Source organism: Xenopus laevis, chromosome 7L (genome assembly GCF_017654675.1).
Source record: "Xenopus laevis strain J_2021 chromosome 7L, Xenopus_laevis_v10.1, whole genome shotgun sequence".
NCBI lineage: Eukaryota > Metazoa > Chordata > Amphibia > Anura > Pipidae > Xenopus > Xenopus laevis.
The window spans coordinates 138,107,653-138,120,169 of NC_054383.1; the positions used below are offsets into that span (position 1 = coordinate 138,107,653).

The 12,517-nt window shown below is 42.7% G+C and overlaps 1 protein-coding gene across 1 annotated transcript; it reads right to left on the reverse strand.

The window, feature by feature from the left end:
• Positions 1 to 4,024: 4,024 nt before the first annotated feature.
• On the reverse strand, positions 4,025 to 11,248 carry sdhb.L (succinate dehydrogenase complex subunit B, iron sulfur (Ip) L homeolog). The gene is made up of 8 exons (XM_018226516.2): positions 11,039 to 11,248; positions 6,875 to 7,014; positions 5,771 to 5,856; positions 5,553 to 5,689; positions 5,098 to 5,214; positions 4,800 to 4,901; positions 4,395 to 4,517; positions 4,025 to 4,272 (listed from the first exon to the last, which is right to left on the reverse strand). Exons 1-8 carry the CDS (start codon positions 11,159 to 11,161, stop codon positions 4,195 to 4,197), a joined length of 906 nt encoding a protein of 301 aa, XP_018082005.1. The 5' UTR covers positions 11,162 to 11,248; the 3' UTR covers positions 4,025 to 4,194.
• Positions 11,249 to 12,517: the final 1,269 nt, after the last annotated feature.

Here is a 12,517-nt window from a genome sequence, read left to right on the forward strand (position 1 = left end):
GTTCCTTATTCACAAGATGAAAAGAACAATTATTTGGCAATGGAAGGGGTGGGGCTTGTGTGATAGTGGGCAGGACATGTGCATATTGTGGGTGGAGTTTGGATCAGAGAGGGGGTATAACCTGGGCATGACTGTGTGTGGGAGGGTCTTTTTATTTTCGTGGGGCCCCAATTTACTTTTTGGCAGGGCCCATCACTCAGGATGGATTTAGGGCAATTGTGTTTTGACTCATGAGTTCTGCAGAGGATGCAGTGAATGTGGTTTTGACTTGTAGAGAATTCTGGGAGTTGTAGTTTAACCCTAGGGAATGGCCCAGCACTATTACCCCCAGGAGTCCACAACAGTCTGGAAACCCCAACTCTGTTTCCCAGAAGCACTGGGGGGATGGGTTATTACAAAACATGATTTGTGTGCCACTTCCCCTTTATCTGCTAATGATGATCCCACTCATTATGTGACTCACAGTTGCACCTCTGTACAGTGTGTGGGGCAAAGGGCTTGTTAACTATTTCTCTGCCTCTTCATTGCAAACAGGCCGTGACCTGAGAGAAGTTTCAGCATACCTCCCAACTGTCCCTTTTTCGGAGGGACAGTCCCTCTTTTGACAGCTCAACCCGCAGTCCCTCATTTGTACTGGAAAGTCCCTCTTTTCTCTGCACTGAACAGCCAGAAACAGAAACAAAGTTTCTCACTTAATTGGCTTTTAGCAGAGAGCCCAGAACAGCTAACAGGTGCAAATAAGATACTTTGTAACAATTCTGAGACACAAAAACACAGTTTAGATAAGGAGAAATATTTTTAAACTTTCATAACCTGCCAAATTTTGTAAAACAAACATGGTAATTAGGGGGTGTGGCCACAGAAAGGGGTGTGGTCAAAAAAATTGCTGCGCTACATGCGGAAAAAAAAATTTTGTCCCTCATTTTACTTCCAAAATGTTGGGAGGTATGGTTTCAGGGGAGACATCAGTTTCCTTTTCCTTCACATGACCATGGCTGAAAGCAAAGTAAATTGGGTGAGTCCAGGTGAAAGGGGTTTGTTTACCTTTAAATTAACTGTTAGTAGGATGTAGAGAGGGATATTCTGAGACAATTTGCAATTGATTTTCATTTTTTATTATTTGTGGTTTTTTGACTTATTTAGCTTTTTATTCAGCAGCTCTCCAGTTTGTAATTTCCTGTCTGGTTGCTAAGGTCCAAATTCCCCTAGCAACCATGCACTGATGTGAATAAGAGACTGGAATATGAATAGGAGAGGCCTGAATAGAAAGATGAGGAATAAAAAGCAATAACGAATTATGTGTAGCCTTACAAAGTATTTGTTTTTTTAAATGGGGTCAGTGACCCCCACTTGAAAGCTGGAAAGAGTCAGAAGAAGACAGTACATAATTAAAAAACTATGAAAAAATAAAATAATAAAGACCACTTTAAATATTGCTTGAATTTGTTCTATAATATCCTACAAGTTAACTTAAAGGTGAACTGCCCCTTTAAGACACACCATCAGCTGCTGAACTGGGTCCGACAGAATATCAAGGTCTTTGCCTGATTGGGCCCCAGGGCCAGAGTCATGAGACACAAGAGGACACATCCCTCTACCCCCATTATCACGGGGCCCTGGAGGGAGGGGCTAAGTAAAGCACACAAAGAGCTTATTATGCAGAGCGACACTCATTGGTTCTGCATGATTCTGGGGTCCAATCATGAGCGTTGGCTGAACTCAGTCTGACCTGCAGGTCATGTGACTGTAACATTGAGGACAAACAGAAGGGGACTTTTTTTGATGGGAAACAGTGAACAGCTGGAGGGCCCCAGACTGGACCTCCCTAAAGTATAATCATGTCCCCCAACCTTTCATACATTGCTCCCCCTAATATTCCAGCTCTAGCAGAACTACATCTCCCTTAGGATGTTATAGTGCAGCAGCAGCACAAGACCTTCCCTGTAGAACAAAGTTGAAGAAGCTCCGCCCATAGACCTCCCCCTGGGCCAGCTGTGCAGAGGAGGATCATTAAAGGGGTTGTTCTCCTTTAAATTAACTGTTAGTAGGATGTAGAGAGGAATATTCTGAGACAATTTGCAATTGGTTTTCATTTTTTATTATTTGTGGTTTTTGACTTATTTAGCTTTTTATTCAGCAGCTCTCCAGTTTGTAATTTCAGCCATCTGGTTGTTAGGGTCCAGATTCCCCTAGCAACCATGCATCGATTTAAATAAGAGACAGGAATATGAATAGGAGAGGCCTGAATAGAAAGAAAGGAGGAATAAAAAGTAACAATAAAAATACATTTGTAGCCTAACAGAGCATTTGTTTTTTGATGGGGTCAGTGACCCCTGTTTGAAAGTTGGAAAGAGTCAATAGAAAAAAAGCTAATAATTAAAAACCATAAACAAATAATGAAGACCAATTGAAAAGTTGCTTAGAATGGTCATTCTATAACATAATAAAACCTCCCCTTTAACACAAGGAAGTGATTGTTGTCCAGCCTTTGAATGTACTTGAGCCTTTGGCTGTTTAGAGCAGGGCCCCAGCCCCATGATTAGCCCCGGGGAGGAGAGAGATAGCCCCAGCCTGGGGGCCAGTAGGGAGGAATACTGTGAGTCGTGTGGCTCTCAGGAGTGGCCCTTGAGTGAAGTGCAGTGTAAGGATATTTGCTCACACGCATGAAGTGTTTGCTCAGTGAGTGTAAGAGCCGCTCACTCTAAGGGCCTGATCAGCTGCACCCTTGCACTGCCAGAAATAGGGAAAATCAATGGGAAAAATAAACCGGAAACACAGGCTCCGCCCTTAACATTCATTACATCACACTATGACATCACAAGGGAAAAAGTTATTATTATTATTATGGGTTATTTTGCTATTGTACACACAGAGCACCGTGTATAAAGCTGTATGGCAGCGCCACTCTGATGTTCCTACTGTGAAAGGACATGAGCCGTGGGGCTAGTCAGTGTCAAAGGGGAGGAATCCCTGCAGCTCAGTCAGATCCTTATCAGCAGCCAAATGTCACATCCAGCTGGAAGGAGATTCCATCAGCAGGAAAGGGGCACAACCAGCCGAGCAGGTCACTCAGGAATTACAAACACACAGCACCTGGCCCAGCCATACAACACATGTGTGTAACCTATATGATTGTGTAGGGCTCGGGAGCTTTGTGTTATTTAGTGTGACACGTGGGGACCTTCTACAACCATTTTCTAAGTCTTTACACATCGAATAAAAATCGTTTGATTGATCGCAGAAATCCTTCAAATCGTACTATTGATAGATTTTTATTCGATCGCAGGATTGCAAAATTTGCTGAAAAAACTTCAAATTCGATATTCAAATTCGAAGTTTTTTAATTCGATGGTCGAATTTCAAAGTTTTTTGTATTTCAAAATTTGACCCTTGATAAATCTGCCCCTTACTGGGTGTCCTGGTGCAACAGTAAAGCCCAGTATGACTCCCTGCTGCTTACATGCAATTCATTTTATTCCAAGGGTACTGGGAGTCTTAGATTGACCCTCATTATCCCACAGTTACACCTCATGTTACTATACACAGTCACCTTCTTGCCTTACTATACACATGTCCTACAACACTGCGCTTTAAAGGAGAACTAAACCCTAAAAAGAAATGTGGCTAAAAATGTCCTATTTTATATAGTTAACTTATTGCAGGAGGCTAAAGTTTGAGCTTGTCAATAGCAGCAATGATCCAGGACTTCAAACTTGTCACAGGGGGTCACCATCTTGGAAAGTGTCTGTGACACTCACATGCTCAGTGGGCTCTGATTGGCTGTTGAGAAGCTAAGCTTAGGGCTCGTCACTAATTATCCAGCAGAAAATGAGCTTCCCTGGCTGTAATTAGTTAGGCTTTAGTTCTTCTTTAAGGTAAAGCATGAATCTGCTATTGGGCATAAATCTGCTGCTGGGTATAAACCTGTGGCCCCTGGGAGATGCCCGTTTGCAAGCACCACACAGTTGCGATTAAGGAGTACCAACCCCGCAGAGAGAGAAAGAGAGGCATTAGGAGGGTTAAGTACCAGAATTAACTATTTAATGTACATGACAGGGGGCACAAGGTGGCACTCATTCCCTCTGATCACTGGCAGCCAATGGGCAGGATGCGGGTAAAAGAAAGTGCAGGAGGAGCTGCCATGTTGCTGCAGGACGGATGTGAGTAGAAGCGAATCACACAGGAGACTGAATGTTACGCAGACGCCGCTCTCTCCTTGTACGTCGCCATCATCTTCTTTATCTCGGCGATGGCTTTGCCCGGGTTCAGGCCCTTAAAGGAAAAGCAGAAAGTGAAGAGCTAAATAAGATGGAAACCATTTCCCAGCATCCCTCAGCAGCAGGAGGGCCCCAGACAGTGCATCATGTAATGTCACTAGCCACAATGGCAGTTACCTTGGGGCAGGTGCGGGTGCAGTTCATGATGGTGTGGCAGCGGTACAGGGAGAAGGGGTCCTGTAGTTTGGAGAGTCGCTCCTCTGTGAAATCATCTCTGGAGTCAATCATCCATCTGTAGGCCTGAAACACAAACACCCAGGGGGTCGGGGACTCATTTTAATTCACTAATGGCTGGAGGGCCAGGTGCAATAACCACTGACATGGACTAGTCTGTATCATTATGTTCTCTGCACTGCTCCTTCTGACTCCTGAATCAATGTTGCAGGAGCAGCTGATTAATAGAAATACAGGAGAAATGGCTACATTGTTTCAACAGTCAGAAACAGATCACAAAGTAATAAACAGATACTTACAATAATTACAATTTAAAGGGTAACTGTTACTACAGAGAAAGACACTTACCTGCATAAGCACCGCAGGGCCCAAATATTTATCAGCGTTCCACCAGTAGCTGGGGCAGCTGGTACTGCAACAGGCACACAGAATGCACTCGTACAGCCCGTCCTGCACACAGGGGAAACAAGGGTTAATGGCTACTCCAGCTTATATCTCCCTCACAGGCTGTGGTGCTGTATGTGTTGCCAGTTACAGATCTACCAATCCCAGCAGCCTCTGAAAGTCTGGGAGTCTTCTGTATTTCCATTGGCTGCTAAGTAGTGGGGCCCCTATTTACAAACAAGGGGGCGGGTCAAACACTCACCAGTTTATCCCGGTCCTCTATGGACTGTAAGTACTGCTCCTTCCCCTGCTGAGACTCATCCTTCTTCTTCAGGTACGGCTCTATAGACTTGTACTGCGCATAGAAGTTACTCAGGTCCTTTCACAATAATAACAACAAAAATCAGTTTGTGGCGAGTCGTTCCCAACAGGTACAGGTAGGTAGGGGGCGTGTCTGTCTCTGACCCAAGAGCATGAAGTATCTTACCCTGGTCAGGCAGGAACATCCTCCGGGGTAGGAGAGCAGCCCACAAGCAGGAAGTACATAAAATCAGAGCTCTGTACTTGAGTCTTAGGGAGGAGATTGGATTCACTGCCTGACCATGGGAAAGAGAACAGCCCAGGAAGAGAGACTCACAGCTCTGTACTATGAGTGATATAGAAAAATGAGAGGAAGAGGAAGGCAGAACTAATCAGAGGAAGAAGCACAACACTTACAGGCACAAGATCCTTTACAACATACATGTGAGGGAGGGGGTAGATTTTGGAGACTTTGCTCAGGTTGGTGTCTATTCTCACAGTGCAGGCCAGGGTGTTGCCCCCGTTAATGTTCATGGCGCAGGAGCCACATATACCTGCAATTATTAAACCCAATGAGCTGAGTGTGGTGAAAAGGGACCCAAAGCTTCAGCAGAACTGGAATATAAACCTCTCACCCTCTCTGCAAGATCTGCGGAAGGTCAGTGTGGGGTCCATCTCGTTCTTTATCTTAATCAGAGCGTCCAACACCATGGGGCCACACCTACGGGGAGAGACTGGGGTCAGTACAATTCAACTCATTCAACTCCAGTGTAGCCAATCACAACTTACCTTTCCCCATAACTGATCCCTTCCATTCCCTTTATCAGCTTAGTCGCTCTTCTCTGTACTTTTATATTTATATATAGTGATCATATCCTCCTTATATATTTATATATAGTGATCATATCCCCTTATATATTTATATATAGTGATCATATCCCCCTTATATATTTATATATAGTGATCATATCCCCCTTATATATTTATATATAGTGATCATATCCCCTTATATATTTATATATAGTGATCATATCCCCCTTATATATTCATATATAGTGATCATATCCCCTTATATATTTATATATAGTGATCATATCCTCTTATATATTTATATATAGTGATCATATCCCCCTTATATATTTATATATAGTGATCATATCCCCTTATATATTTATATATAGTGATCATATCCCCCTTATATATTCATATATAGTGATCATATCCCCTTATATATTTATATATAGTGATCATATCCCCTTATATATTTATATATAGTGATCATATCCCCTTATATATTTATATATAGTGATCATATCCCCCTTATATATTTATATATAGTGATCATATCCCCCTTATATATTTATATATAGATCATATCCCCGTATATATTTATATTTAGTGATCATATCCCCTTATATATTTATATATAGTGATCATATCCCCCTTATATATTTATATATAGTGATCATATCCCCCTTATATATTTATATATAGTGATCATATCCCCCTTATATATTTATATATAGTGATCATATCCCCCTTATATATTTATATATAGCGCATTACAAGTGTTGTGTAAAGTAGAAGATTAACCCTTTTCTTCTCCTGGATTCAACACAAATTCTTGCCCCAGGGTGTGAGCTGCCAGTAACATGTAGACAGGAGTCAGAGCCAACACTATACAGAGATATTAAGGAATATATGAGCCCCACTAGCAGTAAACACAAGGTACAACTCACGTATTCAAGTCAATCTCATACGTCTGCATACGGGGTTTGTCACCGGGCTTGTCTGGGTCCCATCTGTAAATGGCAAATTTCTTGATGCGAGCGGCTGCTTGAGATGCTGGAGCGGCAGCTGTCTGTGCCCCACGAGAAACCTTGAGAATGACATGAGGGTCAGCAGAGAAATCTGACATATAGAAGTACAGCAAGCGGTGGCCCCTACGGGCCAGTGTCCTTATTTGTTCAGCAACACGTCCCCCTCATTATTTTTATTATAAGATAAGAACAAGCCTGAAACAAAAACTTTAATTTTGATGGATCTGATGCACATTGTCCGTAATACAGGAAGAGCACCACCTTGTGGCCAAGACTTGGCATTGTTGATTTTTTGTAAGCAATGAGCTTACAATCTAAAGTCCCATCACACTCCATCAGTTCCAGTGAGCTTACAATCTAAAGTCCCATCACACTCCATCAGTTCCAGTGAGCTTACAATCTAAAGTCCCATCACACTCCATCAGTTCCAGTGAGCTTACAATCTAAAGTCCCATCACACTCCATCAGTTCCAGTGAGCTTACAATCTAAAGTCCCATCACACTTCATCAGTTCCAGTGAGCTTACAATCTAAAGTCCCATCACACTCCATCGGTTCCAGTGAGCTTACAATCTAAAGTCCCATCACACTCCATCAGTTCCAGTGAGCTTACAATCTAAAGTCCCATCACACTCCATCAGTTCCAGTGAGCTTACAATCTAAAGTCCCATCACACTCCATCAGTTCCAGTGAGCTTACAATCTAAAGTCCCATCACACTCCATCAGTTCCAGTGAGCTTACAATCTAAATTCCCATCACACTCCATCAGTTCCAGTGAGCTTACAATCTAAAGTCCCATCACACTCCATCAGTTCCAATGAGCTTACAATCTAAAGTCCCATCACATCCCATCAGTCCCTGTCCGAGTAATCTTAAAATCTAAGGTCCCTATCACATTCCCACTAGTCTCTGCCCCAGTGAGTTTACAATCTAAGGTCCCTATCATATTCCCAGCAATCCCTGCCCGAGTGAGTTTACAATCACATTTTCATCAGTTGCAGTGATCTTAAGTCCCTATCACATTCTCAACAGTCCCTACCACAGTGAGCATACAATCTAAAATCCCGGTTACATTCCCATCAGTCCCTGCCCCAGTGTGCTTACAATCTACATAGTAACATAGTAAGTTAGTTTGAAAACAAAAGACATGCCCATCAAGTTAAACCTTTTAAATCTGTATATAACCTGTGTAGCTGCTAGTCCCTATTACATTCCCTTCAGTCCCAGTGAGCTTACAATCTAAATTCCCTATCACATTCTTATCTGATACATCACTGATGAGGCCTCAGGCCCAGCAACCAATCATCAGTCAGATGTAAATCTTATCTAAGATATTTGAGGTTATTATGGCAGAACAGCTGTACTGTCATTGGTTCACAGTTGCCTACACACCTCCCCAGTGCACCAATGAGAGAAGAGAAGGGTTCCTAGCGTGGCAGAGGCTCTAATCCTATTCTATCATTTAGATCTCGTTAGGGATTACTGAGATGTACTAAAATTATCACTGGATCTCAGGTATGTCTGCTAAATGCCACGCTTTAAAGGCAAACTGTCATCAAGGGGAGTCATTTATATCAGCTGATGCAGGTTATCTGCCCAATGGGAAGAATGCTATTCTTTTATTTTGCTGATATTTATTAAAGGAACAGTTCAGTGTAAAAATAACACCTGGGTAAACACATAGGCTGTGCAAGATAAAAATGTATCTAATATAGTTAGTTAGGCAAAAATGTAATGTATAAAGGCTGGAGTGAGTGGATGTGTAACATAATAGCCAGAACACTACTTCCTGCTTTTCAGCTCTCTAACTCTGAGTTAGTCAGTGACTATAAGGGGGGCCACATGGGACATAACTGTTCAGTGAGTTTGTAATTGATCCTCAGCATTCAGCTCAGATTCAATAGCAACAGATATGTCCCATGTGCCCCCCCTCAAGTCTCTGATTGGTTACTGCCTGGTAACCAATCAGTGGAAAGCAAGAGAGCTGAAAAGCAGGAAGTAGTGTTCTGGCTATTATGTTACACATCCAGTCACTCCAGCCTTTATACATTACATTTTTGCCTAACTAACTATATTAGACACATTTTTTATTTTGCACAATCTATTTATCCAGTTTTTATTTTTACACTGACCAATTCCTATTTAATTATTGTTATTAATGGCACATTTTGCATTGTGGCTTTTGTCTTCTGTCAGTAAAGGCCCCAGGAAACTGCACCATAAAACGTAAAGACAATGGATTAAAGGAAAAGAACATGCCCGAAGAGCAAAGTCCATGTGACTAATGATTTATTTACAAGGCAAATTAGCAGTAGCTCGTTAATAAACAACAGGCAGGAACAGAGGCTACATGTGAGGTCATAAACAAATAAATTTTATTATCTGAGAACCCTCCTGCCCAACATCTTATTCCCAATCCAAGGGGGTTAATATGCCCTTGTGCCACAAAGTAAGAAATATGGAATAATCACTTATGTCAGGGGCCCAAACCATAGCAACAGTCCCAGTCCATGATCCCTCCCCCCCCCAAACTGTACCATGGGCATCAAGCATTGAAGCATCTGCCAACCCAGACTTTTACATCTGAGGGTACATCACTCCAGTTAATGGGTTCCCCCCGCTCCAGAGTCCAGTGGTGATGCTCATTACCCACTCCAGCCGCCGCTGAGCACTGCACATGGTTATGTTTGAGTTTAGTTGCTCAGAATAAGTTAACTCTCTACACAACAGTTTTACTACTGACATTACTTGCACTTTGGACCTCGGCAGTAAGTGCTCCTGTCATGGACTGGACTACACCCGGCAGCACTCAGGGGTCCACGTTGACAAGGTTAATTGTTGCATAGCAACACCCTATCATAGGGACACAGTGAAGGTCACTGAGCTCTTCAGTACGACCCTCGTTATTGGCAGTGGGCTTGTGACTTAAAGGAGAACTAAAGCCTAACTAAGGAAGTAGGTAAAAATGTTGTACATGATGTTTGTGCTTCTGTACCAGCCCAAGGCAACCACAGCCCTTTAGCAGTAAAGATCTGTGTCTCCAAAGATGCCCCAGTAGCTCCCCATCTTCTTTTCTGCTGATTCACTGATTCACATGCTCTGTGCTGCTGTCACTTACTGAGCTTAGGGACCCACTCACAATATACAGTACACATAGAATAGAAATGTCACAATATAAGGCTGATTAGTAATTAATACACATAATTACTACATGGCAGCACAGAAACCAGTGCAATTAGCATCAGAATTGAATAATCAGCAAACCTGTAGCATCAGCTTATATTACAGCCAGGGAAGCTCATTTTCTGCTGGATAATTAGTGACGAGCCCTAAGCTTAGCTTCTCAACAGCCAATCAGAGCCCACTGAGCATGTGAGTGTCACAGACACTTTCCAAGATGGTGACCCCCTGTGACAAGTTTGAAGTCCTGGATCATTGCTGCTATTGACAAGCTCAAACTTTAGCCTCCTGCAATAAGTTCACTGTATAAAATAGGACATTTTTATTTATAGGGTTTAGTCCTCCTTTAATAACTTAATGAGCCGACTGTGATAATTAGCCGCCCAGATAACTGTGGCCACTAGTGTACTTTCTGGGGTCCATAGCTCCTGCATGGGGGCCAACATCTGCCCCTGGTTACCATGGTTACATCCAGTTTTACCCCAGTTAATCAGAGGAGAATACAGTGACACTGGTACTTAGCTGGAGCCCAAGGGACACAAACTCTATCCAATAGACTGTCACTAGCAGTAGGCACTTAGCTGGGGCCCCTGGGGGCCAACATATGAGCTGACAGGAGAAGGCAGTTAAGTAATAAAATGTTGCCCATAGGGCCAATACTGTGGACACTGGTAGAATGTTGGGGCCCCTGGGGGACACGTTGGAATAACACAGACAGGGGGAACAGACAGACACACTGACAGACACTCAGTTGGGCCCCTGGGGAGGAGACTTGAGCACTGACAGAAGCTCCACAGACTCTCAGCAGGGCCCAGCTCACAACTTATACAATCACAGCACTGACATTACACAGGGACACACAGCCCCGGGGTCACTGCAGTCACTCACGACCCCAGCTCTGACCTGCAGGGCTCCCGACAACCTGAGCACCGGCCCGCTACGTCTCAAGGAGAACACGACCGCCGCCATGTTTGCTTTGACACCACTAAGTCCGCCAGTCTCCCACAATACTGCGCGCCCGGTCATATAACCATAGAGATGCGCCGCTTACTCTCAAGCTCAGTGAGGAACTTCGGGATAGAGCGGCCCAGTGGTGGACAGAGGCGCTCTAGCCCTAAACTATCGATGGTTTGTCTAGTGACAGCGGTTCAAAAATGTGGGAGGCGTTTCTGTGGTCACGGGATTGGGCGGAACTTATCCTACTGCAGGTCGCTCTGGTAACAAGAATCACTTCCTTCCTGTGTGTGGTGCTGTGTGTTATACACAAGTCTGAGCCAGGCAACTGCGGCTCGTGCCCTTATTGTACAGACCTGACCTTATTGTGTATTTACCTCAGGGGCAGATATACCTGTACTGATAGTCTGGCTATTATTTGCCTTCTATTGACTCTTCTCAGCTTTCACATGAGGGTCACTGACCCCATATAAAAACAAATACTCTGTAAGGTTATTGTTATTGCTACTTTTTATTCCTCATCTTTCTATTCAGGCCTCTCCTATTTACATTCCAGTCTCTTATTCACATCAGTGCATGGTTGCTAGGGGAATTTGGACCCTAGCAACCAGATGGCTGAAATTGCAAACTGGAGAGCTGCTGAATAAAAAGCTAAATACACAAATAATAAAAAATGAAAACCAATTGCAAATTGTCTCAGAATATCCCTCTCTACATCATACTAACAGTTAATTTAAAGGTGAACAACCCCTTTAATGCCCTTGGGGTAAGGTGAACCAATCAGAATGAGGTGTATATATATATATATAATACACAAAAGCCATGAATATCCTGTAAATTATATCCTTATAAACGATGAGTTCTGATGTCATCAGTTATAAACGGTGAGTTCTGATGTCATTTCTGTCACATGACTCACTGAAACTTGTGTATTAGAATAAATAAAGTACCCCCAGTTGTAAAATATGAGGATATTAGAAGTTACCTCGGAGTTCCATGACCTGTATAAAAACACTCAGCCTTCGGCCTCGTACTTTTATATGGTCATGAAACTCCTCGGTAACTTATAATATCCTTATATTTTACAAGAGGGGGTACTTTATTCACTATATAATACACAAAAGTCATGAATATCCTGTAAATTATATCCTTATAAACGGTGAGTTCTGATGTCATCAGTTATAAACGGTGAGTTCTGATGTCATTTCTGTCACATGACTCACTAAAACGTGTGTATTATAATAAATAAAGTACCCCCTGTTGCAAAATATCAGGATATTAGAAGTTACCTTGGCCTCGTGTTTTTATATGGTCATGAAACTCCTCGGTAACTTATAATATCCTTATATTTTACAACAGGGGGTACTTTATTCACTGTATAAACTGGGGATCACCATTTGGTCAGTTGAGATCTCGCCTGTGGGGTTA